Source organism: Rhipicephalus sanguineus, chromosome 2 (genome assembly GCF_013339695.2).
Source record: "Rhipicephalus sanguineus isolate Rsan-2018 chromosome 2, BIME_Rsan_1.4, whole genome shotgun sequence".
Taxonomy (NCBI): domain Eukaryota; kingdom Metazoa; phylum Arthropoda; class Arachnida; order Ixodida; family Ixodidae; genus Rhipicephalus; species Rhipicephalus sanguineus.
This window is the reverse complement of record NC_051177.1, coordinates 4958078-4985876: the sequence shown is the minus strand read 5'-3', so window position 1 is coordinate 4985876 and position 27799 is coordinate 4958078. Positions and strand designations below refer to the sequence as shown.

General features: G+C 53.4%; 1 protein-coding gene across 1 annotated transcript in view; it reads right to left on the bottom strand.

The window, feature by feature from the left end:
* The window catches only part of LOC119382356 (fat-like cadherin-related tumor suppressor homolog), a 912235-nt gene that overhangs the window by 151137 nt on the left and 733299 nt on the right, over positions 1-27799 (bottom strand). Inside the window, 1 exon segment of the mRNA XM_049412132.1 lies at positions 204-659. Within this exon segment, the coding sequence (XP_049268089.1) occupies positions 204-659 (456 nt within the window).

The window sequence follows — 27799 nt, the reverse complement described above, 5'->3', positions numbered from 1 at the left end:
CACTTTGCATGCCTGACTTGTTGTCGCAAGCTGCCTGGCATGTATAGCAGAATAACCATTTTGCTGACTACAGTGCCAATTCGGCAAGGAGTGATGAACTAAGCTGCAGATGAATCAGCTGGCACATCTACTTCTTTGTACCATGGTGGCGCATAATTTCATCTTCTACTCATGCCATTTCTAGGCGATCGAAATGGGCCGACCTGAAAGTGTGCCGGGCATGTGCAGCTGTATCCTGTGGTGAGCAGGGGTCGGCAGGTGGCCCCGTTGAGGCAAGGCTGGCTGCCACAGGCGTCCACCAGGTGGCAGGAGAAGTGGACGTTGGCCAATCGACGTAGCTGGGCATGGCCAGCTGGGCGCAGGTGCAGTGGCAGTGGCAGACTGCCCACCTGAGCATTGTCCAGGCAGCCCACCAGGCCCGCCACAGCGGGTGCCCCGCCCAAGTGCAGCTCACGGCCTTCGAGGTTCAGCACATCGTGGGGCCCTGGCGCCGAACCCGAGGCTTTGTACTGTGCATCCACTGCCAGCTGCGCACTGCCTCCACGGCGCTCGAGGCGCAGTGCATGCCAGACGCCATCGTCCACACGGCGGCCAGCCACACGCACCAGGCCCTCACCACTACCGCAGTCAAAGCGGTACTGGACATACCCACCGGATACCTGTACAGTCCAAACCACTCCATGCTGCATCACTTGCTACATCAAAAGGGCAACTTTGTTGCTTCACTAATTGTACCCGACATGCTCCAAGAAATCCCCAACAAGCATTGTTCCACGCTGTTCATTCCTGCAAATTATTCTTGGCAGAACATTTTACCTTCCCTCTGCAAATGCTATGTCATATCAAGGTGGTCACCTAAAGCACGATTGCACGGTACCTTGTAAACTGCTTTCCAAATCTCTACACAGGCCTAGTTGGTACATAATTCTAGGTTAAAGTTGCAGTACAAACATTCAAGACACCCCACGAAGAAAAAACACGACACGCACGAGCCCTAGGTAACAACTCCTCGATTCCTTTATAAGCCCTAGGCAGCCCAACGACACAGGCGCACACACTAAAGCTCGTGAAACTTCATAAAGTAGCGACACTTTCCTCCTCCGCTCGCGTTCCTCCTCGTTCTCCTCTCCTTTGCACTCTCTTTTCGAGCATGGCGTCACCTACCTTGCTCCTGCGTAGCAGACGATGCTTCACGAAGTGAGCGCTTGCTTGCCAGGCAGCGCGCTTTAAGCATTCGCACTAGCCATCTAGCTCTTGGTATCCTTTTTTTTTTAATTATAAGTTGTTTAGGAGATGTTAGGACACCTTTGTAAAGGACATGTGTGATGTTGAACGTTAATGTCCCACTCTACATGAAGCCTTCTGAAAATTATACATTGTACTCGTCGTCCTTGCGAGGCCAATTCGCCACGCATAACAATGACGCACTGAAGCTGCCAGTACACACTAGAGGTAGCCGTTCCAAAGTATCGGTTGGGTAAATATAGTTAACGCCACTATACGTGCCTGTATTATGTAGCACCGTACACTGCAATACAAAAGCGGGTATTTGAGGCATGTCTTTCCCACAAAACAATGTTCAGCATATGGCTCACTTGTTTTTTTTTTCTTTTTCACCAAATCTCTGCGCTCGCTATTTCCTCTTAAAGGGGTCATGAACCACTTTTCCAAGTAATGATCTAATGACCTCAGTATCGGAGTTTACTGCCTCCCGAATCGATTGCCGCAAAAATTTCTCGAATCCGTCAAGATTGAGCGGAGTTACAGGGGTTTGGCGCACGCTCCCAGCGCTTTCTCTTTTTTCTCGTGCCGACGAGCGCACTCGAAGCTAGACAGGGAGGGATGGCACGGGGGAAAGAAGTTACGTCAGCGCGCGTCATGAAACACGATCGCTCTCCTGTTGTGATTCGCTTGCGCGAGTGCGGCTACCGTGTACTGAGGAGTGCGGCGCCGGCAAGTGGCGGCACCCCGCGGCAAGAAGCGCATCTGATCCGAACGCCGCTCTCGATTTACGTCGGCTATCGGCCAATAAGCATGCTATGTCTCTTGCGACGTAAACTGGCAGATCTGCGACGTCAACATGCAGACGCCCCGCCCACCGACGACAGTGAGAACCGGCCTCTGTTTGAAAAGAGGGCGCCTGAGGAAACGGCAACTTCGCGCTCCGCTTGTGGCCTTTACGCGGCGCGCACGACTGTAATATTCGGCAGAGCAGTTCATAGCCGTGTCAGCTTTCCGCAGGATGTGTTTTTTCAACAAGCCCAAGGGGGTGCTTCATGACCCCTTTCACTGTTTAGCAACCACACAAAAAGGGCATGCTATGGGGCATATTCCTGTCCCGAAACAATAGCCATCAATCTCGCGTGTCTTTCCTTGCATTATCGCCGGGCGCGCCGTACTTCCAGGTCACGAATGGCGTGTGTGTTATTAAAAAGCATCCTTGATAGGAAGGTGGCGAGCGCCGAGTTTTCAAGAAAGGAAGCGCAAACTAGCCAGAGGACGGTTAATGGTGAGGGGCAAGAAGACTCCACAAAGGGTGCGGACAGCTTTTAGAGTGCAAGAAACACACGGACAATGGGTGTTGGCGGTATTATGCTAGTTAAAGAGTGGCAACTATTACTTATTTAGAAAATGACTGTCAGTGCAAGCAGCAGCTCGGAGCTTCAGTGAAAGAAGAATGCGCCAGAAGGCGTACATCATTTCCAGTCGATACATTTAGACAGCGTTGGTTGATTCATTAGGAGATTAGACGAACCAACCTTATTGCGCAAGTGCGCCTCGTAGACGTACTTGACATATGAACTATACTCGCTGCTCAATGAACGAGCAAGCGAACAAATAAACTAGCCTGCCACCGTAAACGTTTCCTTCGCGAGAGCTCCACTCGCGGATAATAATATCATCTGGTGTTTTACGTCCCAATACCACGATATGAGTATGAGAGACGCCGTAGTGGAGGGCTCTGGAAATTTTGACCATCTGATGTTCTTTAACGAGCATTGACATCGCACGGCACACTGGCCTCAAGCCATTCACCTCCATCGAAATGTGACCGCCATGGTCGATCGCGACCTTCGTGTCAGCAGCCGAGCACCATAACCTCTGCTCCGCCGCGGCGGAAGGCCACTCGCGGATATAAACCTCCACAATAAATAGCGCGTAAACCTTCGCGCTAAATAACACGTATACGTGAGGTACCTAAATCATGAACGCACCCTGCGACTTGGTTGGGCACGCACGCTTTGCCTACCTACCTTCTATCGCAAGTCCACCGGCGGATCTGTCGACGTAAAAGAGCCAGAGAAAGCTATTTGCTCCAGGAAAAAAAAACCGAGCATGCAACAAAAACAGAGAGTACCACTCCTAATGTGAGTTTTCGCACTGCAGCTTTGTTTCTTCAAAAGAATTGCGCCGAATCTCTGAAGTTTCGCAATCACATAATCGATCGTCAGTCGGCATGCCATGCTAGGCGCACAAACCAATACTGCAAACTCAGACCAGAAGGCGTATCACATCAAGCAGAAAACATAACCACTGTAGCGAAGCCTTTGAGATGAGTAATCGACCTGCATCACGCGACGCCGATCTCGCTGGCTTGTCGGCCATTTCTGATCAGTCCGCCTTGCTCGCCGAGATCAAGTCATTTGTGCGCGAGGAAATTGCCCGCCAGTTCTCCCTACTGGCCTTCCCTCACCCGCAGCATGTTGAACAGCCATCGACCACGCTGCTGCCTCCCTTACGCCGCGCTATTCAGCAGGAAATCGCGGAGGTCATGCCGGAACACCACCAGCCCCCTCCGGCACCCTCAGTTACGCGCAAGTTGTAGCCAGGTCACCCCAAGCGATCCCTGTGGCTGCCCCACTTACTTACGCCGAAGCCGTCACCAGACCTCAGGCCTTTGAAGCGAGTGTGACGGCTGCGTTTGCCGACGTCATACCTAGGCCACCGATGCAGCCCATCATGCAGTCGTATCAGCAGACGCCTCGTCCACCGCGTCCTGCGTCATGGATGGGACCTACCCCGACGAATCGATGGCGCACTTCTGACAACCGCCCGATCTGCTTCGCGTGCGGTTGCGCCGGTCATGTTGCCCGCTATTGCAATCGCGTGCAGCCACCTCGTGTCGGCTCAACCATCACCAGCCAGTCAAGCCGCCCGTATTACGATTCACCGCCGCCTATGTCACCGTCGTCTCGCCCAGCTCCATCTACACGCCGTTCGCCGACACCACGACGCCGATCACTGTCACCGATGCGGCCACGTCCGGTCCCACGTGACCTGGAAAACTAGTCGTCGCAGTCCACGAGGCAAGGGCTGCGACGCTATCGAACTGCGAAAGCCCTCAGCGAAGCCCATCGAACGTGTTAGACGTGTTTGTGGACGGTGTTCGCGCATCTTCCCTTATCGACACTGGAGCCGCCGTATCCGTTATTGACGCCAAACTTAGCCGATTACTGCGAAAAGTGACGACGCCACTTCCCGGGCTCTCCCTCCGTACAGCCAGTGCCCAAAGTATTCACCCTACAACGGTGTGCACAGCCCGCGTCATGATTAAAGATGCTCTGTACGCCGTCGAATTGATCATAATTCCAGCATGCTCTCACGACGTCATCCTAGGATGGGATTTTCTCTCCCACCACGACGCCGTGATTCATTGCGCACAAGCCGAAATAGAGCTCTCACCATTCTCTGATCTGACGCCGGCTGACAGTCCATCGTCTGTGAGCAAGGTACTCGTCAAAGACGACACCACAGTGCCTGCAAACTCGTCAACGGCGGTGTCCGTCTACTGCGCCAGTCTCTCTGACACCATTGCACTCCTCTTGCCATCTGACCGTGTTTGCACGAGGAAAGGCTTGCTGGTGCCTTTCGCGACCCTACAAGTCACTCAGGGCAGCGCGTCAATTTTTGTTATCAACCCATCTCCGTAAAGTGTTACGTTGGTGCGAGGAGAATGTCTCGGCAGCGTGGAACCCCTTGAAGATGCACAAGTTATGGACGAACCAGATGACACGTACTGCCCCAACTCCAGTACGCTCAGTGCTGTTACCACGTCTGGTTCATCGCCCGATGACGTATTCGCTTCTTCCATTGCTGACAACCTTACACCGGTCCAGCGTTCCCAGCTTCTGGGTCTCTTGGAAGAATTTCGCGCTTCTTTCGATATCGCTCAAACTTCTCTCGGCCGCACGTCCACCGTTACGCATCGCATCGACACTGGCGCCCAACCGCCACTGCGGCAACGTCCACATCGCGTATCTCCCACAGAACGCCGTGTAATCAACAAGCAAGTTGACGACATGCTTCGACGTGATGTCATTCGACCCTCTAACAGCCCCTGGGCGTCTCCTGTCGTTCTTGTTGCGAAGAAGGACGGTTCTGTGCGGTTCTGTGTGGACTACCGACGACTCAACAAGATCACTCGTAAGGACGTGTATCCACTACTGCGAATAGACGACGCGATTGACAGCCTACAAGGAGCAGAATTCTTTTCATCCATCGATTTGCGCTGAGGGTACTGGCAGGTACCTATGTCTGATGACGCTTGTACGAATTCAACGTCATGCCGTTTGAGCTGTGTAATGCGCCCGCCACCTTCGAGCGCATGATGGATACTATTCTGCGCAACCTGAAATGGCACACATGCTTGTGCTACCTCGACGACGTCGTCGTTTTCGCTCCAGACTTCTCCACGCATCTTCAACGCCTCCGGCATGTGTTGACGCGTTTGAGCAACGCTGGTCTGCAACTGAATCTAAAGAAGTGCCGATTTGCAGCACGGCAGCTGACAATACTCGGCTACGTCGTGTCCAAGGACGGAATCCTCCCCGATCCAGCCAAGCTTCGGGCCGTGACCGAATTCCCGAAACCTACGTCCGTCAAAGAACTGCGCAGTTTCGTAGGACTGTGTTCCTACTTTCGGTGCTTCATTCGAAACTTCGCGACTATCATATCGCCGCTGACGAAGCTCCTCGGAAGTAACGGGCCCCTCCATTCGTGGTCGTCAGAGTGCAACGACGCTTTTGCAACGCTCCATCGTTTGTTGACGTCGCCTCCCATACTACGCCACTACGACCCTACGCCCCTACAGAGGTACACACAGATGCCAGCGGTGTTGGCCTTGGCGCTGTCCTTGCGCAGCGCAAACCAGGGTTCCCTGAATATGTCGTGGCATATGCAAGTCGTACGCTTACTAAAGCCGAGACCAATTACACCGTCACCTGAAAGGAATGCCTGGCGATCATCTGGGCCCTTACGAAGTTCCGACCCTATTTGTATGGTCGCCCATTTGATGTCATCACCGACCATCATGCACTATGCTGGTTGTCGTCATTGAAGGATCTCTCAGGCCGCCTCGCCCGCTGGGCACTTCGCCCACAGGACTACGATATCCGCGTGCTGTCGCCGCATGCGATCCGACGCCAGCATGCTGACGCCGACGCCCTCTCGCGCTCGCCCTTGCCTGACGACAATACCCCCTGCTCGTCACGTAACATTGTTGTTTCTTCCATCGACGTTCACACCATCGCTACCGAACAGCGCAAGGAGAAATGGATTGCCTCGCTGATAGACTTGCTCGCTGATCCGTCGGCAACACCAACCACTCGCGCGTTGCGTCGTCAAGCTCACCATTTCGCCATTCGTGACGACCTACTGCACCGACGCAATTACAACGCCGATGGCCGCCAGTGGCTACTTGTGATACCCCGCAGTCTGCGTTCTGAAATATGCGAGTCCTTCCACTCTAATCCACAATGCGCGCACTCTGGGGTATCCAAAACTTACCACCGCATTCGACAACGATACTTCTGGTGAGGGATGTACCGCTATGTGCAGAAGTTCGTTCGCTCCTGCCTCGATTGCCAACGCCGAAAACCTTCAATGCACGTGTCACCCGCTGGTCTACAACCATTACCTTGCCCTAACCGTCCGTTCGGGCGCGTGGGCATCGACTTGTACGGACCACTTCTTCTGACATCGGCTGGTAACCGCTGGGCCATCGTCGCTGTTGACCATCTAACGCGATACGCCAAAACCGCCGCCCTCCCAGCGGCTACAGCACGCGACGTTGCCTCCTTCCTGCTACACCGATTTGTGCTGCGTCACGGTCCACCCCAGGAGCTTCTCAGCGATCGAGGCCGTGTCTTCTTGTCGGAAGTCGTCGAAGCCATTCTCAAAGAGTGCCTTGCTGTTCACCGCAAAACTACTGCTTACCACCCGCAGACGAATGGCCTAACCAGACGCTTTAACCGTACGCTCGGCGACATGCTCTCAATGTACGTCGCCGCCGATCACACAAATTGGGATGCCATTCTGCCCTTCGTCACCTACGCCTATAATACCGCCCCTCAAAGCACAACTGGGTTTTCACCCTTCTTCTTATTGTACGGAAGGCACCCGTCGCACACCATCGACACGATACTCCCATACAAGCCGGATTCAACTGAGTGTGCGCCGATTTCTGACACAGCCAGGCTTGCGGAAGAGTGTCGCGAGCTTGCCAAGGCTTTTACAACGCAGGAACAAGAGCGGCAGAAGAGCATTCGCGGTGGCACCACCACTTCTGAGTCCACGTTCCTCCCTGGAGCGCTCGTATGGCTCTCGGTCCCTACCTCTGCAACTGGCCTCTCTTCAAAACTACTGCTGAAATACGAAGGCCCCTATCGGGTCGTCGAGCGCACATCCCCGGTCAACTACGTGATCGAACCCATCGAACCATCTTCGGACATGCGCCGTCGAGGGCGCGACATAGTCAACGTGGAGCGCCTCAAGGCCTACTATGACCCACTCATAGTGACGAGCTGTTAGGTCGCCGGACGGCTCCCTTTTCGTACCCGGGGTAATTGTAGCGAAGCCTTTGAGATGAGTAATGGGTTGCGCTCTCTATAGCCTTCTAGTGGGTCGTCCTCTTTGGCTCTTCCCGCTCGCGCTCTGAGCTCGTGTTCTTGCTTGACTGTCACCATTGAGCATCCTCGCCGACTGCCGTCTAATAAACACCTCAACACCACATATTCTTGAAAAAAAAAAAAACACTTAGTACAAACCCCGCAGAAGCAGCAATAAAACGTGTGAGGAAGAGCGACGTACTGCACAATTAACCGAGATGTGCCTACGGCGTTATAGCACGCAGCGATTTGTGCGAACCTCGACGAGTACTTATAGCAAGAGGATAGCAACTTACCTCGCGTAGTCGCGTCGAAAACGTCGGCCGAAAGTTCCGATTCGGTGTAACCAGGCCTCGCTGCTCGTTGCGCTTCCCGAACGGTATCATGAACAGCTTTTTGCCTTCACCTGATTTGTTTCGGCATTCGAAAGCGCAGGAGAAGCCCATGGCAACCAACCGTGATGTCGGCGTTGTGTGCAAGGTATCTCAGAGAACAACGCACGCGGAATGGAAAGTGCGTATCCATAAAACACATGTGCTGAGAACCAGCGAGCCCGCGTTTCAAGAGCAAAGATGGCATTCGCGAGCGACTGTAAACAAACGAACGCTCCGAGCGATCCCACGTGACGACAGTTGGCCAATGCCGACGCGGCGTCAGCCTCGGAGAGGGCAGAGGAGGAAGAAAAGAGAGGAGGCGCGTTTTTATGCACGTATGTTGCTACTTTATGAAGTTTCAGGGACTTTAGCACACACAATAAATCTAATCAAAAAGTAAAACTGGATGACAGCCAGTCGATATGAAATCATATTTAAAAGAGTCTACGGACAATACAACACTGAGCTCTTTTCATTATGTGGCAAAGTAACTTCAATATCTAGATGGCTTGCAAGACAGAAATGAGGGAGCAATGTGATTGGCATGGCACAAGTCGTTTTGTTTATCTTTCCTTTGTCGTAATGTTACATATGTGTGCAATAAACCTGGCTGTTCTTGGTTCATGTCCCCGACAAGAATTTGTGCTACCATAAATCAGTAGGTAGCTAGCATTCCATGTGCATTATGTTTTTAATTGAGATGTGAAAATTTTTATAGCGTCCTTCCGTCTGTCTGCCCGTACATAGGATGGACAAATTTTGGTTGTGCCTAGCCACATACAGCTTTGCTGTAAAACTGCTGCCCCGATGCTTGTTTCGTTTGTTGGGTAGGTTCCTGAAATAGGACCTTGAGGAACGCCTTACCATGGTGCTGGCTGAGACAAATGTAAGGAAAAGAATCTGGCAGGTTGTGGAAATCAATTTCATGCGAAGCAGACAGCGTGTTCCAGATATTTAGCTTTGAGCCAAGTGTGAAAAGGTGGATCAACGTCTTTGTGTAAGTTGAATAGTTGTGCGCATATCGTGGGCTTGGCTGGCATGTTGATTACACTGGCGTGTAAAGAGTAGCTCACGGTCGGGCACAATGTCGGCACTCACGTTAGAGCTCAGATATCAGTTTTATCACAATGCAAAGCACCCTATGGTGTGTTGTTGTGCATGTTACAAGTGATGGTCACTGGCATATTCGAGCAACGTTTGATTAGAGTCATAGGAATGCATATGTATTACTTAAATGTGGATAGCCAACACTGACACCACAATAGACGACGCTTATAAAGGTGAGTCATATTTGACTATCACCTCCTGTGAGCTTCGCGTTGACGCAACTTGGCTGATCACCAGTGCTCAATGCAACTGCAGGGGTGGTGTTGAAGATCACCACAAACATGCTGGAGCAGCTGTAGCTTTCGTTAATTGTTGTGTCGCGCGACCCCTGGTGACATGCTAAGATACCAGTGCAGTTGAGCTCTCTATTCATGCTACTGGGTGGAGCTGGGTCTCTGCCATGCCTCTTTGCTACCACCAATCCGGCGTGGTCATGCCGGTCATGTGACCTGTGCCTCGCTGACCAATAGCCTTTCTTCCCCCTCCTTAAAACCGCTTGCAATAAACGCGGGAGAGCAGTCTCCCGTCAGTCTCGCCGAAGCTTGGTCTCTGCGTCGTGACTCCGCGCGCCCTCCCGTTGTTCAGCCTCTCCGTTGGCCCGCCGCGGGTTACGCCGCGCTCCTGCCCTACACAACACATGGCGACGAGGTACTGACCCCGGTTCAACAGGCGCCGCCAGGAAGAGCACGACGTAAGTGACACTTACCTCGAGTCACAATTCTCCTGCACGTCGGTGCTTTGTCCTTCCTGCTTGATACATTCGCGTCGACCTGACTTTTCTTTGTTTCCTCACCGGCTTCCTCTACGACGCCACTTTCCTGCTTGAGCCTACTGCCTACCTCCTGCACACATGGCGGCCTTTTTTGCCAACCTTCCTCCATACCTCGACGTGCCCGACAAGCCTGCTATTCCATGGCATTTATGGAAAAAGATTTTCCAGGTACACCTGAAGGCGCCGGCGGAAGCGGCTGGGAGGACGAAAGACGCGCGTCAGCACTTATCAGCGCGCTCGGTGTCGAGGGCCAGTGCAAGTACTTCACAGCGCAGGAGCAGCTCGAAGCGCAAGGCGTCCAAAATGCACCACGCACAACCAGCACGCCGGCGGCGTTGGGTACGGGTGCGGTGTTGACGACGGAAGCGGCGGCAACGACGGAGAAGCCCTTACGCTGCAAAAGGCTGACTACGAGGAAGCCCTTACGCTGCAAAAGGCTGAAGAAGTTGGACGCGACTTGGAGGCGCTCAACAAAGCCAACGCGGCATTCGGAGAAAATGAGCGGCTACTCGGCTCGCACTCCGGTTGCGGCGGCAGCACCAAGTGCGTCGCAGCGGCTCAAAATGGCGGGTCGCCTCCTTCGCTGGCCCCGCATGTGACTCAACATGGCGGCAGCTTCCCCCCAAGTGGGGCGGCCGCATCCAAGATGGCTGCGCGGGCTCGACGGCGCTAGTTCAAGACTGCATTCGCTGCCAGCAAGTACAACAGCTTGCACCCAAGCCTCAAGTCGGCCCTTGTTTTCGCTGCGGCAAGTTAGGGCATTTGGCGACTTACAGAAATTGTCCAGCCAAAAACAAAACTTGCCAATTTTGCCGCATCAAGGGGCATTTCGCGGCAGTCTGCCACAAACGACAAGCGTCGGTGCAGGAAGTTGCCCCCGTCCAAGACGCTGACTCCGGCACTGCCACAGTCCTATCCGTGCAAGCTGTGCCGACTAGCCCAAGGGACTTGCGCATCCCTGTCGTCGTCGGAGGACGTAGCCAGATGTCATTGTTAGTGAACACCGGAGCCACAGCATCGATGATGACGAAGAGGGACTTCGATGCGCTTTTCGCTTCGAAGCATCACCTGTTGCGAGCGGCAGTCCACTTCAAAAATTTTTCGAAGCACCGCATACCGGTCCTAGGCTATTTCCGCACAGACTTGCAGCACCATGGCAAGCGGGTCTTTGTCACCTTCTACGTGACAGCACACGGCACTTCACTGCTGGGGCTCGACACCATCCAGCAGTTGGGACTCCTGATCGACGGCGCAACACTGACATGTCGTCTGGCTACACCAGTTTCCTCGCAGCTTCCTGCAGGTGTACCTCCGGGGTTCGAGCACCTGCCTGGCGGAGCCCTGGGACGTGTCAAGGACTACGTCCACCGGGCCAAGAGGCGGCAGCACATCGTGCCAGTGCCCACCAAGCTGCGTCGGCTGCCTCTGGCGCTACAGCAGCAGGACGCCAGCGAGCTGCGCCGGCTCCAGGACGACGTCATCGTCGACGGACGCGGTCGACGGCTGCATTCAATTGTGCGCATCAGCAACCAGATGTTCCCTGCGCAGGCCATTCGTGGTGGTCCTGCTGTCCAGTGCGACTCTACATCTGCTGAAGCGCAGCTTCAATTGCCTGCGACCCAGTATCACCCGTTGGGACTTCAGGAGGAAAGTGATGCGAATGGGTCTTCGAAGTCGGCTCCCGATAGCCGCAGCACGCAAAGTTTTCCTGCAGGGCCTGGGTCACGTCGCCCACAGCGGACACGTAAGCCCCCATCCCACTGCGCGTGTGTGCGCACGTGTGTGAATGTTCAGTGAACAGTGCAAGCTGGCACTTGTGTTAGGTGTCGGTGAAATTTATTTTCTGTATCCTAGGTTGTGTTTGTGTGCTCCTAGGACTGAACTTCTGCGTTATTGCAGGTGTCATCTCGATCGGAACTCTAATGTGAATTTTTTTAGTGTTTGCTGATGTACCACAGCTATACTTCAAGGATTGTATAAGGATGCAATTCTTCCCAGGGCGGGACGATGTTGTGTCGCGCGACCCCTGGTGACATGCTAAGACACCAGTGCAGTTGAGCTCTCTATTCATGCTACTGGATGGAGCTGGGTCTCTGCCATGCTTCTTTGCTACCACCAATCCGGCGTGGTCATGCCGGTCATGTGACCTGTGCCTCGCTGACCAATAGCCTTTCTTCCCCCTCCTTAAAACCGCCTGCAATAAACGCGGGAGGGCAGTCTCCCGTCAGTCTCGCCGAAGCTTGGTCTCTGCGTCGTCACTCCGCGCGCCCTCCCGTCGTTCGGCCTCTCCGTCGGCCTGCCGCGGGTTACGCCGCGCTCCTGCCCTACACAACGTCACTGGCGTATTCGAGCAACGTTTGATTAGAGTCATAGGAATGCATATGTATTACTTAAATGTGGATAGCCAACACTGACACCACAATAGGCGTTATCCCGACACTTATAAAGGTGAGTCATATATATTTGACTATCACCTCCTGTGAGCTTCGCCTTAACGCAACTTGGCTGATCACCAGTGCTCACTGCAAGTGCAGGGGTGGTGTTGAAGATCACCACAAACATGCTGGAGCAGCTGTAGCTTTCGTTAATGGTGAAGAGTCAGTAACGAAAACGTTGCAACCAAAGGCAGCAATTCAAACGACACTGCAGAGCTCATGGGCCGGTTGCTGCACGAAGCACACGAGACACTTTCACTCACTCCAATACTGTGGCACCACTGGCTCATTGCACATTTCCTATATGAAGCTCGCAGCTAGCGACATATCTCGCGTAATGATCGTATATTACTCGGAGATTGAAATTTAGTTGTGGTGTTGAGTCAACACGTAGCTGCAAGAATTTTTCAGAACCGGGCGGTAATGGCAGAGTTACACACGTTCGATGATCCACCCTTGCTTGTTCTGTTCTTTAAGCTCCCTTTGTTGTCTCGTCTCTCCTCCTGGCTACACCTCACCGTGCGAGGAGGATAAACAGGGAGCATGCGTACCAACAAGAAACAAACAGCTTCCTTCTGCAGCTGACCTGACTAAATTCTCTTGCTGGAGATACAGAAAGGCCTGGGGAGGAGCACGTGATTGTTTTTTTTAACATTGTGGCGAATCTGTGGCTCCTAGCACTGCTGCGTTGGGCACTGTTAATCGCGATGGCAATCTGAACACTTGAAATGTTAAAAAAATCACAGCATATCCACGTGGTGAATGATGATGAGTGGGGCGAAGCGAACTCGCGCTGCAGCACGGCGATGGCATTGGCGCGAGCATGGTCCTTCTTGATAGAAGATATTGTGACTAGATTGTTTGAGAACCACAATCTGTTGCACACACCGCAACTATGGCCGAAACTGTTATCAAGGAAGTCCCGCTGGAAGCGTGCGTCGGCGCCTTCGGGCAGAGCCCGCCTGATGCGTTTTGCAGCCACTTCACGTGCTCGCACAGCCTCGGGCTCTGCCTTCCGGTACGCGCGCTTTCTCGCCGCTTCACGGTCCTTCACATTTTGAAGATCCGATTTGCGCCACAGCCGTGCAGCTTCGGCCTTGCGGGCTCGAACGGCGGGGTCTTCGTGCCGCAGCCGTGCAGCTTGTCGAGCAGCTTCGGCCTCGCGGGCTCAAATGGCGGGGTCTTCACGCCGCAGCCGTGCAGCTTGTCGAGCAGCTTCGGCTTCGCGGGCTCGAACGGCGGGGTCTTCTCCCCGCGCAGCCCTGCAGCTTGTCGAGCAGCTTCAGCCTTGCGGGCTCGAACGGCAGGGTCTTCACGCCGCAGCCGTGCAGCTTGTCGAGCAGCTTCGGCTTCGCAGGCTCAAACGGCGGAATCTGCTTCGCGGCGTCGACGTGCAGCTTCGGCCTCGCGGGCTCTCACCTCAGGATTCTGTCTGCGAGCGCGCGCTGCCGCCGCCTTCCGTGCCCTCCGTTCCGCAGCCTTGTCTTCCATCTGGCGACAGCGAGCTAAAGAGAAAGCGTGCCAAGAGGAAGCCTCATGGCGCGTTACTTCTCAAATATTGTCTTCGGGTGTCGTTGAAAACACGAGACGCAGTAAAGAAGAAAGAATGCCACACAGGCGAACACGCACGAGTCTCGCTCGTCAACGTCGTCTTCTTCTTCTACTGCATACCAGAACGCGCGCTTCTCACGAGCTAGAGGTGGCTACTACAACGCTACAAACAAACGGAGGATGGACAGACCCACAGCATAAGGAGCTTCGCCCCTAAAAAATAGTGCACCCACTGGGAGCCATCGCGCTGCCTGAGTCGATAACACTAACCTCAGACAAAGCGCTCCCGCCCCATGCGACGCCAGGGAAGCATGCATTGAATGTGATAGAAGAGCAGGTGACCGTTCCGCCACGCTCCAGCGTCATTATCTCCGTCGGCACCGAAAAACCTGCGAACCTTGAAGGCGTCATCGAGGGCGATCAGCACCTACTCTTGAACCGTCAAATTTTCGACGCAAGAGGTATAGCCGAGCTGCGTGACGGTGAAGCAAAGGTAATGGTGACAAACATCAGCGACGAATATAGGCACCTCAACATTGGTACGACGGTCGCCTACATCAACGAATGTGTGGCCGCCAGCAATGCTTTCTCCCTCTCCGATGCTGCTGAACCTGTTTCGACGAATCGAGGTCCCGAACCAGATTTCAACGTCAACCCGAGCCTTCCGAAGGTCAAGCAAGACAGCTCAAGACCCTGCTCCTGCAACGCAAGGACTGCTTTTCATCGTCGTCCAGACTTCGGCAGACACCAGTCGCGAAACATCGCATCATAACAGAAGAAAGTACCAGGCCAATTCGTCAGAGCCCGTACAGAGTTTCGACGCGAGAACGTGAGGCTATAAAGAAACAAGTCGACGAAATGCTACGCGACATCATCCAGCCTTCAAGGAGTCCGTGGGCGTCACCCGTGGTGTTAGTGAAAAAGAAGGATGGGACCCTACGTGTCTGCGTCGATTATCGTCGCCTGAACAAAATCACGAAAAAGGACGTGTACCCTCTCCCACGTATAGACGACGCCCTAGATCGACTCCACAACGCGAAGTACTTTTCTTCGATGGACCTCAAGACTGGCTACTGGCAAATCGAAGTCGACGAGAGAGACCGAGAAAAGACTGCCTTCATAACACCGGGCGGCCTGTTCAAGTTCGAGGTCATGCCCTTCGGTCTTTGCTCGGCACCTGCAACTTTCCAACGAGTCATGGATGTAGTATTAGCTGGCTTGAAGAGGCAAACTTGCCTTGTTTACTTGGACTACGTCGTTGTGTTTTCCTCAAACTTCGACTAACACCTCCAGCGCCTTGAATCCATACTTCAAGCAATCAAGAACTCCGGGCTCACCCTGAAGCCAGAAAAGTGCTGCTTCGTGTACGAGCTCTTGTTTTTGGGTCACGCCATCAGCAAGATTGGAGTGCGCCCAGACTCGCAGAAAACAGCTGCCATCGCTGCTTTCCTGCCACCCACCGATAAGAAGGCCATGCGCCGATTTCTCGGCTTGTGCGCCTATTACAGATGCTTTGTCAAAGACTTTTTACGGATCGCCGAGCCTCTAACGCAGCTCCCGAAGTCCGACGTCGAATTCAGGTGGGAAACAGCGCAAGTCGAAGCATTTCATGAACTGAAATGACGCCTTCAGACGCCTCTGTTACTTGTGCATTTCGACGAATACGCCAATACGGAGATTCACACCGATGCAAGCAGCGTAGGACTCAGGGCCGTCCTTGTGCAGCGGCCGGACGGACTGGAAACGGTTATCAGTTATGCTAGCCGGTCGCAGTCTAAGGCAGAGGCCAACTATTCCACAACAGAAAAAGAGTTTAGAATAACAGAGAGCTGAGCTAGTTGGTGAGCTAGTTGCAGAAAGCGATAGGAAGAAACGTGTGGTAGGTATACCGTACATTCATCGCGTATCTCACAGGCTAAAGAAAGTAGGAAGTAAATACGGGCGTTAATGTTGTTTTCACGGCGGCCAATAAGCTAGGTAAGATTTGTGCCGCTGTGCAGAGGAAGAATGAGGGAGTAAAAGACAAGAAGCGGACCGATATTTGTTTCGTAAAACACACCAACAAATTCACTGATTGCCGTACGAGTGTGGTGTATAAGATTCCTTTCAGCTGCGGCCGCTTCTACGTAGGACAGACGGGCAGATGCATCAACCAGAGATTGTTGGAACATAAGAGATCGCTAACAGGAGGCTCACCTTCTAATCTATCTTTACATTGTCGAGATTGTAAGTGCACGCCAGAATTTGATGAATGCGCAGTATTGTACCGGCATAGAAATGAAGAAACGCGCCTGATGATTGAAGCATGGCATATCGAGAATAGTGGTAGTGCGTGCGTGAACCAACCGTCGATTAACTTGCATAAAGATGAAATCAAATGCCTTAACAGTTATCTTCCACGTAGACCGCCACGCGTACCGGATTGATAGGTTCGCCTGTTGCATGGGCATGCGCAGATAAGTTTTCGTGCCTTCTTTCTTTTCAGCCGTTGTGCATCTCTTCAGTTGTTAGTCGGCGTTTGTGGTGTCCTGACTTCTTTCTTGTGTCCGTGTTTGCATGCCCTGTCTTTTTAGAATGAGAAAAGGAGTGCGTTGCCATCATCTGGGCTACGTCAAAGTTTCGCCCCTACCTCTACGGCAGGCCCTTCAAAGTTGTGAGCGACCACCACGCCTTGTGTTGGCTAGCTAACTTGAAGGACCCTTTAGGTCGCCTCGCACGGTGGAGCCTAAGACTTCAAGAATTCGACATTACCGTCGTGTACAAGTCCGGAAGGAAACACTCCGAAGCCGACTGCTTGTCTCTTGCCTCCGTCGACCCACCACCGCCCGACGACCAGGATGATGACAGCTTCTTGGGAGCCATAAGTGCCGACGACTTCGCCAAACGACAGCGAGCCAACCCGGAACTGAAGGGTCTAGTGGAATACCTGTAGGGCAGGACCATCGTTGTCCCAAAAGTATTCAGGCGAGGATTGGCATCATCATCATCATCATCATCAGCCTGTCTACGCCCACTGCAGGGCAAAGGCCTCTTCCATGTTCCGCCAATCAACCCGGTCCTGTGCTTTCTGTTGCCACGTTATACCTACAAACTTCTTAATCTCATCTACCCACCTAATTTTCTGTCTTCCCCTCACGCGTTTGCCCTCTCTTGGAATCCAGTCAGTTACCCTTAATGACCACCGGTTATCCTGCCGACGTGCTACGTGGCCGGCCCATATCCATTTCTTCTTCTTAATTTCAACTATGATATCCTTAACCCCAGTTTGTTCCCTGACCCACTCTGCTCTCTTCCTGTCTCTTAAGGTTACACCTATCATTTTCCTTTCCATCGCTCGCTGCGTCGTCCTCAATTTAAGTTGAACCCTCTTTGTAAGTCTCCAGGTTTCTGCTCCGTAGGTAAGTACCGGTAAGATGCAGCTGTTATATACCTTCCTCTTGAGAGATAGTGGTAGACTACCATTCATGATTTGATAATGCTTGCCGAATGAGCCCCATCCCATCCTTATTCTTCTAGTTATTTCACTCTCATGGTTCGGCTCCGCGGTTACTACCTGTCCTAAGTAGACGTACTCCTTTACAACTTCCAGCGTCTCGCCACCTATCGCGAAGCGCTGTTCTCTGCCAAGATTGTTCCACATTACTTTAGTTTTATGCATATTAATTTTCAGACCTACTCTTCTACTTTCCGTATCCAGTTCAGTAATCATGAGCTGTAATTCGTCTCCCGGATTGGCATCATTTTCCTTGAAAAACAACGTCCTCGTAACCTCGTAACGAAGAACTTCTCTCCGGCCCGAGCCAGCTACCTTATCGTCGTACCTTCGGAACTGCGACCAGAAATTCTGCATGCCCTGCATGACGACCCGACGACTGGACACCTCGGACTTCCCGCACGCTCGCACGAGTACAGGAAAAGTACTACTGGCTGCGCCTTGCCGCCCACGTCACTCGCTACATAAGGACGTGCCGAGACTGTCAGCGACGGAAGACACCGCCCACAAGACCAGCAAGCTTCCTTCATCCGACCAAACCTCCTCGGCGACCATTCCAGCAGATCGGGATGGACCTCCTGGGGCCATTCCCAACGTCAACTTGCGGAAATAAATGGATCGTCGTGGCTACCGACTACCTCACCCACTACACTGAAACAAAAGCCGTGCCCAAAGGCAGTGCCGCTGCGGTAGCCAAGTTCTTCGTTGAGAGCATTGTCCTTCGACACGGCGCCCCAGAGGTTCCCATCACCGACAGAGGTACAGCGTTTACGGCTGACCTAACTCAGGCGATCTTAGAATACAGCCACACAAGCCACCGCCGGACCACCGCGTACCACCCACAGACCAACGGTCTGACCGAGCGTCTAAATAAGACCATCGCCAACACGCTGGCCATGTACGTCGACGTCGAACACAAGATGTGGGACGCTATCCTTCCGTACGTGACCTTCGCGTACAACATGGCCGTACAAGAAACAATGCAGATGACGCCGTACAAGTTGGTCTACGGACGGAGCCTGGCAACGACGCTCGACGCCATGTTACCAAACGTGACTGATGAGGAAAACATCGACGTGAACGCCTACCTACAGCGCACCGAAGAAGCCCGGCAGCTCACCCGCCTATGGATTAGGAACCGGCAGACGGCTGACAACCGCCGCTACAACCTTCGACGACGCCACATGGAATACCAACCCGGTGACCATGTATGGGTATGGATGCCAATACGCCGACGGGGACTTAGTGAGAAGCTCCTTCGATGATATTGCCACGTGCGTTTCTTTATCACTTTTGCTATATTCGGTTTTCGGCCACAAAGTCTGCCAGCAACGCTCAGCGCGAACCGCGCCTCATTGTTCGAGAACCTTCACGATCATTGTAGATCGTTTTGTTAAGATTGCGCGCAAGACGCGCACACTCGAGCTTATTCTAGAAATTGCACGATAGCCAGCGATAACGCTGGAATATTCGACGGCACATGTTTAAATGCCGACGCGCTTCACCGCTTGTTAGTTGATCGACGGTCGACGCTCTGTACGCCGCTATCCGTGCATACAGTGTGTATTGCTGTAAATTACCTTTCCGTTTCCCGGCCACAAGTTCGGCCAAATAAACAGTTCCATCTTGAAAACGCCGACTGCTGTCTTCGTCGACGTCACGACCACGTGACATCTGGTGGAGGTGCTGCTTCATGATCCGGACGCCACCGCGGAGCGCTGACCCAAGCCCAAGCCGCGGAGAAGACGACGCTACAGACAACCCGGATCGTCGTACCAGCCGCCGGCAGAAGGGACTACACCCAGAGTACGGGCTCCTTCCCGAAAACACTAGGCAGCCCAAGACCGTCACATCGACCGCCGAGACGATGACAGCCCCCATGCCGCCTACAACGGTCGTGATGCAACAGCCAAAGGAGCCACCGACTTTCCGTGGATCGTCGTTTGAAGACCCGGAGAGCTGGCTGGAGACGTACGAGCGAGTCGCCACCTTCAATCACTGGGACTCTGAAGAGAAGCTGCGCCACGTCTTCTTCTACCTAGAAGACGCCGCGAAGACGTGGTTCGAGGACCGTGAATCGAGCCTTCAAACCTGGGACCTCTTTCGGACGACGTTCCTTAATACATTCGCGAGCATCGTCCGCAAAGAAAAAGCTGCTGCTTTGCTGGAGACAAGAGCGCAGCTACCGAATGAGAGCGTCACCATTTACACGGAAGAGATGACGCGACTTTTCCGCCTGGCCGACGCTGCCATGCCTGAGGAAAAAAAGGTCCGCTTCCTTATGCGGGGAGTGAAACAAGACCTCTTCGCAGGATTGGTGCGGAACCCCCCGAAAACAGTCACCGAATTCCTCACCGAGGCCACAACTATCGAAAAGACACTTGACATGCGGACGAAACAATACAACCGCTCTCCGCTGTCTGCAACCTATTCCGAAGTGCACTCGCTGGCCACCGACGATTTGCGCGAAACCATCAGAGCGATTGTGCGGGAGGAGCTGCGCAAACTGTTACCTTCGCCGCAGCATCAAGTGGATTCAATCGCCGACGTTGTCCGCGAGGAAGTCCGGCAATCGCTTGGAATTCCCGAAGCACCGCAGGCTCAGCCGGAAGTCATGAACTATGCTGCTGCAGCCCGACGCAACGCCCCTCCTCCTCGCCCACGTCGAGACGCCGCGCCGCCGCAGCAGTTTCGCCGCCAGGCACCGCCGCCACCACAACCGACGCCATACCGCCCGCCGACAGGACAACGCTGTGCCCCCCGAAAGACCGACGTTTGGCGTGCCCCTGACAACCGCCCGCTCTGCTACCACTGCGGGGAGGCCGGCCACACGTACCGCCGCTGCCAGTACCGACAGCTGGGGCTACGCGGATTCGCCGTCAACGCGCCGCGCCCGCAGCCAGGCGAACGGCCTCGCGACATCGACGACTACCTCACCGGAACACAGTGGCAAGGACGACGACCTTCCCGCTCGCCGTCGCCCGGCCGCTACATGTCACCGCACCGCCGGCAGTACACTGGCCCAAACCGGGGCCGGTCGCCTAGCCCGTATCCGGAAAACTAAGGGCAGCAACCGATGGAGGTGCGGTTGCTGAAGATCCTCCGCCGTCGACGACGACGCCGCGACGAAGTTCCGAGCCCCCGCCGCACGCCGAACGACGTCCTGAAGACGAAGCTTTGCGACCGGAAGGAGACCTGACGACGCAACGCGGAAACAGCGGTGCAAACCGACGTAGCCGTGACCCGACGCCACGACGTAACCGCAACGCAAGACGGCGGACTAGCGACCTCGACGTTCTGATCGACGGCCACAACGTCACCGCTCTCGTCGACACTGGAGCCGACTATTCCGTCATCAGTGGGCCGTTCGCAGCAAAGTTGAAGAAAGTTAGGACTGCTTGGGAAGGCCCCGAGATCCGGACCGCTGGAGGCCATCTGATAACACCGATTGGTGTCTGCACGGCGAGAGTCACCATCAAAAACCGGACTTATCCTGCGAGCTTTGTAATCCTACAAAACTGCTCCAGGGATGTGATACTTGGAATGGACTTCCTAAGTGACCACGGCGCCGTCATCGACTTGAGGTCTGAGTCGATAACACTAACCTCAGACAAAGCGCTCCCGCCCCATGCGACGCCAGGGAAGCATGCATTGAATGTGATAGAAGAGCAGGTGACCGTTCCGCCACGCTCCAGCGTCATTATCTCCGTCGGCACCGAAAAACCTGCGAACCTTGAAGGCGTCATCGAGGGCGATCAGCACCTACTCCTGAACCGTCAAATATGCGTCGCACGAGGTATAACCGAGCTGCGTGACGGTAAAGCAAAGGCAGTGCTGACGAACTTCAGCCACGAATATCGGCACCTCAACATTGGTACGACGGTTGCCTACATCGACGAATGTGTAGCCGCCAGCAATGCTATCGCCCTCTTCGATGCGGCCCGAACCTGCTTCGACGAATAGAGGCCCCGAACCGGATTTTGACGTCAACCCGAGCCTTCCGAAGGTCAAGCAAGACCAGCTCAAAAACCTGCTCCTGCAATACAAGGACTGTTTCTCGTCGTCATCGCGGGTCCGACAAACGCCCCTTGCTCAGCACCGCATTATAACAGAAGAAAATTCTCGACCACTTCGTCAGAGCCCCTACAGAGTTTCGACGCGAGAACGTGAGGCCATAAAGAAACAAGTCGACGAAATGCGACGCGACGACATCATCCAGCCTTCAAAGAGTCCGTGGGCGTCACCCGTGGTGTTAGTGAAGAAGAAGGACGGGACACTGCGCTTCTGCATTGATTATCGGCGCCTGAATGAAATCACGAAGAAGGACGTGTACCCCCTCCCACGGATAGACGACACCCTGGATCGAATTCACAACGCGACGTACTTTTCGTCGATGGACCTCAAGACCGGCTATTGGCAGATCGAGACGAAAGAGACCGAGAAAAGACCGCTTTTATAACACCCGATGGCCTCTTTTTGAGTTTAAGGTCATGCCTTTCGGTCTTTGCTCGGCACCTGCGACGTTCCAGCGCGTCATGGACACCGTACTGGCCGGATTGAAGTGGCAGACGTGCCTTGTGTATTTGGACGACGTCGTCGTGTTCTCCTCGACCTTCGACGAGCATCTCCGGCGGCTTGAGGCAGTACTTCATGCAATCAAGACCTCTGTACTGACCCTGAAGCCAGAAAAGTGCCGATTCGCATACGACGAGCTCCTGTTTCTGGGTCATGTGATCAGCAAGTCTGGAGTGCGCCCAGACCCGCGGAAAACAGCTGCCATCGCCGACTTCGCCCCACCCACCGACAAGAAGGCCGTGCGCCGATTTCTCGGCTTATGCGCCTATTACAGACGATTCGTCAAAAACTTTTCACGGATCGCCGAACCACTGACGCTTCTCACGAAGACTAACGTCGAATTCAGGTGGCAAACAGCGCAAGTCCAAGCATTTCATGAACTCAAACGACGCCTGCAGACACCTCCGATACTTGCGCATTTCGACGAATACGCCGATACGGAGATTCACACCGATGCAAGCAGCGTAGGACTCGGCGCCGTCCTTGTGCAGCGGACGGGTGGACTGGAAAGGGTTATCAGTTATGCTAGCCGGTCGCTGTCTAAGGCAGAGGCGAACTATTCCACAACAGAAAAGGAGTGCCTCGCCATCATCTGGGCTACGTCAAATTTTCGCCCCTACCTCTACGGCAGGCCCTTCAAAGTTGTGAGCGACCATCACGCCTTGTGTTGGCTAGCTAACTTGAAGGACCCTTCAGGTCGCCTCGCACGGTGGAGCCTAAGACTTCAAGAGTTTGACATTACCGTCGTGTACAAGTCCGGAAGGAAACACTCCGACGCCGACTGCCTGTCTCGTGCCCCTGTCGACCCACCACCGCCCGACGACCCGGATGATGACAGCTTCTTGGGAGCCATAAGTGCGGACGACCTCGCCGAACGACAGCGAGCCGACCCGGAACTGAAGGGCCTTGTGGATTATCTCGAGGGCAGGACCACCGTCGTTCCGAAGGTATTCACGCGGGGACTGACGTCGTTTTTCTTGCGCAACGGTGTTCTCCTAAAGAAGAACTTCTCACCGCTTCGAGCCGATTGCCTTCTCGTGGTACCCTCGACATTACGGCCAGAGGTCCTCCAGGCTCTACACGACGACCCGACGTCTGGACACCTGGGTGTCTCTCGCACGCTAGCAAGAATACAGGAGAAGTACTACTGGCCGCGCCTTTCCGCCGACGTCACCCGTTACGTAAAGACCTGCCGGGACTGCCAGCGATGCAAGACACCGCCCACTAGGCCAGCCGGACTTCTACAGCCTATCGAGCCACCTCGACGGCCGTTCCAGCAAATCGGGATGGACTTACTGGGGCCGTTCCCGACGTCCATTACCGGAAACAAGTGGATCGTCGTGGCGACTGACTACCTCACCCGCTACGCCGAGACAAAGGCCTTGCCCAAAGGCAGTGCCGCCGAGGTAGCCAAGTTCTTCGTGGAGCACATCGTCTTGCGTCATGGCGCCCCAGAGGCCCTCATAACAGACAGAGGTACCGCCTTTACTGCGGACCTAACTCAGGCGATCTTCAAGTACAGCGAGACGAGCCACCGCCGCACCACCGCTTACCACCCGCAGACCAATGGCCTCACCGAGCGTCTAAATAAGACCATCGCCGACATGCTGGCCATGTACGTCGACTTCGAACACAAGACATGGGACGCCATCCTTCCGTACGTGACCTTCGCGTACAACACGGCCGTACAAGAAACGACACAGATGACGCCATACAAGTTGGTCTACGGACGGAGCCCGGCGATGACGCTCGACGCCATCCTACCGAACGTCACCGACGAAGAAAGTCTCGACGCCGCCGCTTACTTACAACGTGCCGAAGAAGCTCGACAGCTTGCCCGCCTGCGCATCAAGGCCCAGCAGAACACCGACAGCCGTCGCTACAATCTTCGACGACGATTCGTGGAGTACCAGCCCGGCGACCGTGTCTGGGTCTGGACACCAATACGACGACGCGGACTGAGCGAGAAGCTTCTGCGTCGATACTTCGGACCGTACAGGGTACTTCGACGTCTCGGCGCACTCGACTACGAGGTTGTCCCCGACGGCATCACGAACTCTCAGAGGCGTCGAGCTCGACCCGAGGTCGTGCATGTGGTGCGCCTTAAACCGTACTATGCACGTTAAACGCACCAGAGGACTCTAATGTTTGCTTTCTTTATTAGTTTTCTTTAGTATTACATGTATTCATGTTCTGTTTTTAAGCATCGGGACGATGCTTTTTCAGAGGGGGGCATTGCCACGTGCGTTTCTTTATCACTTTTGCTATATTCGGTTTTCGGCCACAAAGACTGCCAGCAACGCTCAGCGCGAACCGCGCCTCATTGTTCGAGAACCTTCACGATCATTGTAGATTGTTTTGTTAAGATTGCGCGCAAGACGCGCACACTCGAGCTTATTCTAGAAATTGCACGATAGCCAGCGATAACGCTGGAATATTCGACGGCACATGTTTAAATGCCAACGCGCTTCACCGCTTGTTAGTTGATTGACGGTCGACGCTCTGTACGCCGCTATCCGTGCATACAGTGTGTATTGCTGTAAATTACCTTTCCGTTTCCCGGCCACAAGTTCGGCCAAATAAACAGTTCCATCTTGAAAACGCTGACTGCTGTCTTCGTCGATGTCACGACCACGTGACAATATTCGGACCATACAGGGTACTTCGACGCCTCGGCGCACTCGACTACGAGGTTGTCCCTGACGGCATTACGAACACTCAGCAGCGCCGTGCGCGACCTGAAATCCTCCATGTCGTGCGCTTCAAGCCATATTACACGCGTTAGTGAATCTGAGGACTGTACTTTTGCTTTATTATTGTACTTTCTTGCTTGTGCTTATTGTACTATCTTGCTTGTGTTTATTGTACTTCCTTTTTTGTTGTTATTTATTGTTGCATGCATTGCCCCCCCTCCCCCTTGTGTTCTGTTTTAAGCATCGGGATGATGCTTTTACAGAGAGGGGCATTGCCACGTGTATTTCTTATCATCACTTTTGCTGTATTCGGTTTTCGCCCACAAAGACTGTCAGCAACGCCCAGCGCAAACCGCGCCTCATTGTTCGAGAAGCTTCGCGATTATTGTAGATTGTTTTGTTAAGATTGCGCACAAGACGCGAACACTCGAGCTTGTTCTAGAGCTTGCGTGACAACCAGCGATAATGCTGGAATATTCGACGGCACATGTATAAATGACGACACGCTTCACCCCTTGTCAGTTTATCGACGGCCGACGCCCTGTTCGCCACTATCAGTGTACAGCGTGTATTGTTGTAGTTTGAGTTTTCGTTTCCCGGCCACAAGTTCGGCCAAATAAACAGTTTCATCTCGACACGCCGACTACTGTCTTCATCGACGTCACGACCACATGACAGTATCATTGGAAAGCTTCAGTATAGTGCGACGAGCTCGACACCTGTTCGAAGTGTGCGCCGAGGAAGTTTGCCTGGTCTTCCAAGCTGTCGCCTTGTGTATTAACTAGAGGAAGTGAATGTGCTTGTCTGCCTGCTACCCTACTAACTATGTTCCAGACTTTAGCCTCCTGTGTATATGAATTGATGCCCGATAAAAACTTCTGCCAACTTTCCCTTCTTGCCTGTTGAAGCATTCTCCTGCCTTGGGACTTTATGTTCTTAAAACTGCCCAGATTCTCGGCTGTCGGAGAGTCCTGAAGCAGCCTCCCAGCTTTGTTTGGTTTTTTCGCACGTTCTGACACTCAGTGTTCCACCACGGCACAAGCCTTTTGCCGGGCGGTCCAGTTGTTTGTGGGATACACTTGATTGCAGCATCAATCAAAAAAGCTGTAAAGTAATCTACAGCTTCATCCACGCTTAAAGCACACATGTCGGTCCAACTTAAGAGAGACACTTTACGAAACTGTTCCCAATCTGCTTTGTCAATTTGCCATTTTGGAACCTGTGGAGGACATTCATTTGCTATTGGTGCGCTCAGAACTATAGGAAAGTGGTCACTTCTGTAAGGATTATTATTGACTTTCCATTTGAGTAGGGGTAGAAGTGATGGAGATGTTATGCTGAGGTCTATGGCCGAGTAGGTATTGTAGGTGAAAGAGAAAAGGAACTGTTCAATTAGACAACCTCGTGCATCGCAGCGAGAGTCACCCCATAGACAGCTATGTGCATTAAAGTCCCCAAGTACCAGATAAGCTTCTGCAAGTTCATCTATTAATGACTGGAATTCATGTTTCTGAAGGTGGCAGTGTGGAGGTACGTAGAGAGAGGAAATGGTGATGACATTCTTGGAAACATTTCGGCGCGCGCACAAAAGACGGAAACGAAAGGCGAGAAGACAAACATACTGTTACATTACAAATGGTGATGAGTTTGTTCAAAAGAACCGCTCGAACAGCCACTGCCTCGAGGGGCGTTTGCAGTGGTAAATGTGTGCATGCTACTCCTTCATTAACTATAACGGCTACACCACCAGACGACGCCACAGCATCATCCCGGTCCTTTGGAAATATAAGATAGTGGCATAGAAAATTGGTGTTTTTAGCTTTTAAGTGTGTTTCTTGTACACACAGCACTTTTGGTGAGTGTTCATGTAGTAACTCTTGGATATCGTCGAGGTTTCTTAGAAGACCTCTGACGTTCCATTTATAATTTGTGTGCCCGTTTTGAGTGTAAGTTAGTGCTGTGTGTACTGGAAGAACTATTGCCTTAAGTCACAGAGCCCTTTCCAGGCCCTGTGATGTGGGCTTTTTCTTTTTTGGCGCGCTCCAAGGAGCTGCGCCGTTCCTTCAGCGCTTGAGACGCCATTGGATTTGCCGTTGTGTCCATCGCCTCGGCAGAGACGCTGGATGCCCGCTCGCGGCTTATGCGCATGGGTGTCATAGTTTTGGGGCTTTCTGCCTGAACAGAAGGCCCTGGGCCTGCAGATCCGGAGGCCTGCGTGCCCTTTGGTTGCGGAGCAGCATGGGCTGCTTCCACTGAGGGGGCAGATGGCGCTACCGCCCGTCCACTGTGCGTGGTTACGTGCGGCCGCCGCGAATCTTTGTGGCACTGTCCCCGTGCGTGCAACATCTGCGTACGAATGACCCTGTGCAAAAGAAAGGCGTTTGCCCGCCTCCCTAAAAGAGATGTTTTCTGTGACCTCGAGTGTGATTATTTCTTCTTCAGTTTTCCTTGAAGGACACGTACGAGAGTAGGCGGGGTGCCCACCGTCGCAGTTTGCGCAGTGCGGGGTTTCGACACAGTTTTCAGCAGGTTTGAAGGCCACGGCAGCTCTGAAAGCCGTGATCGAAACGCTGGCACTTAAAGCAACGCCGCGGGTTGGGGATGTAGGGTCTAACCTTAAGTTTCAAGTATCTTGTTGCGACATATTCTGGTAGGGTGCTTGTGCCAAATGCGAGGATTAGGTGTTTTGTCAAGATTTCTTCATCATTGCGCCTCACTTTGATCCGCTGGACATTTATCACATGCTGTTCACTCCAGCCTTCAAGGAGTTCATTTTCTGTCAATTCGAGCAGGTCTTGGTCTGATATCACACCCAGGGGTGCAACAGCCTAAATAGGATTTGGAGCAATTTTCGGAGCAGGAAAATGTTGCTTTTGGAGCACAAAAAGTCCAAATTTGGAGCAGGTTGCGAAA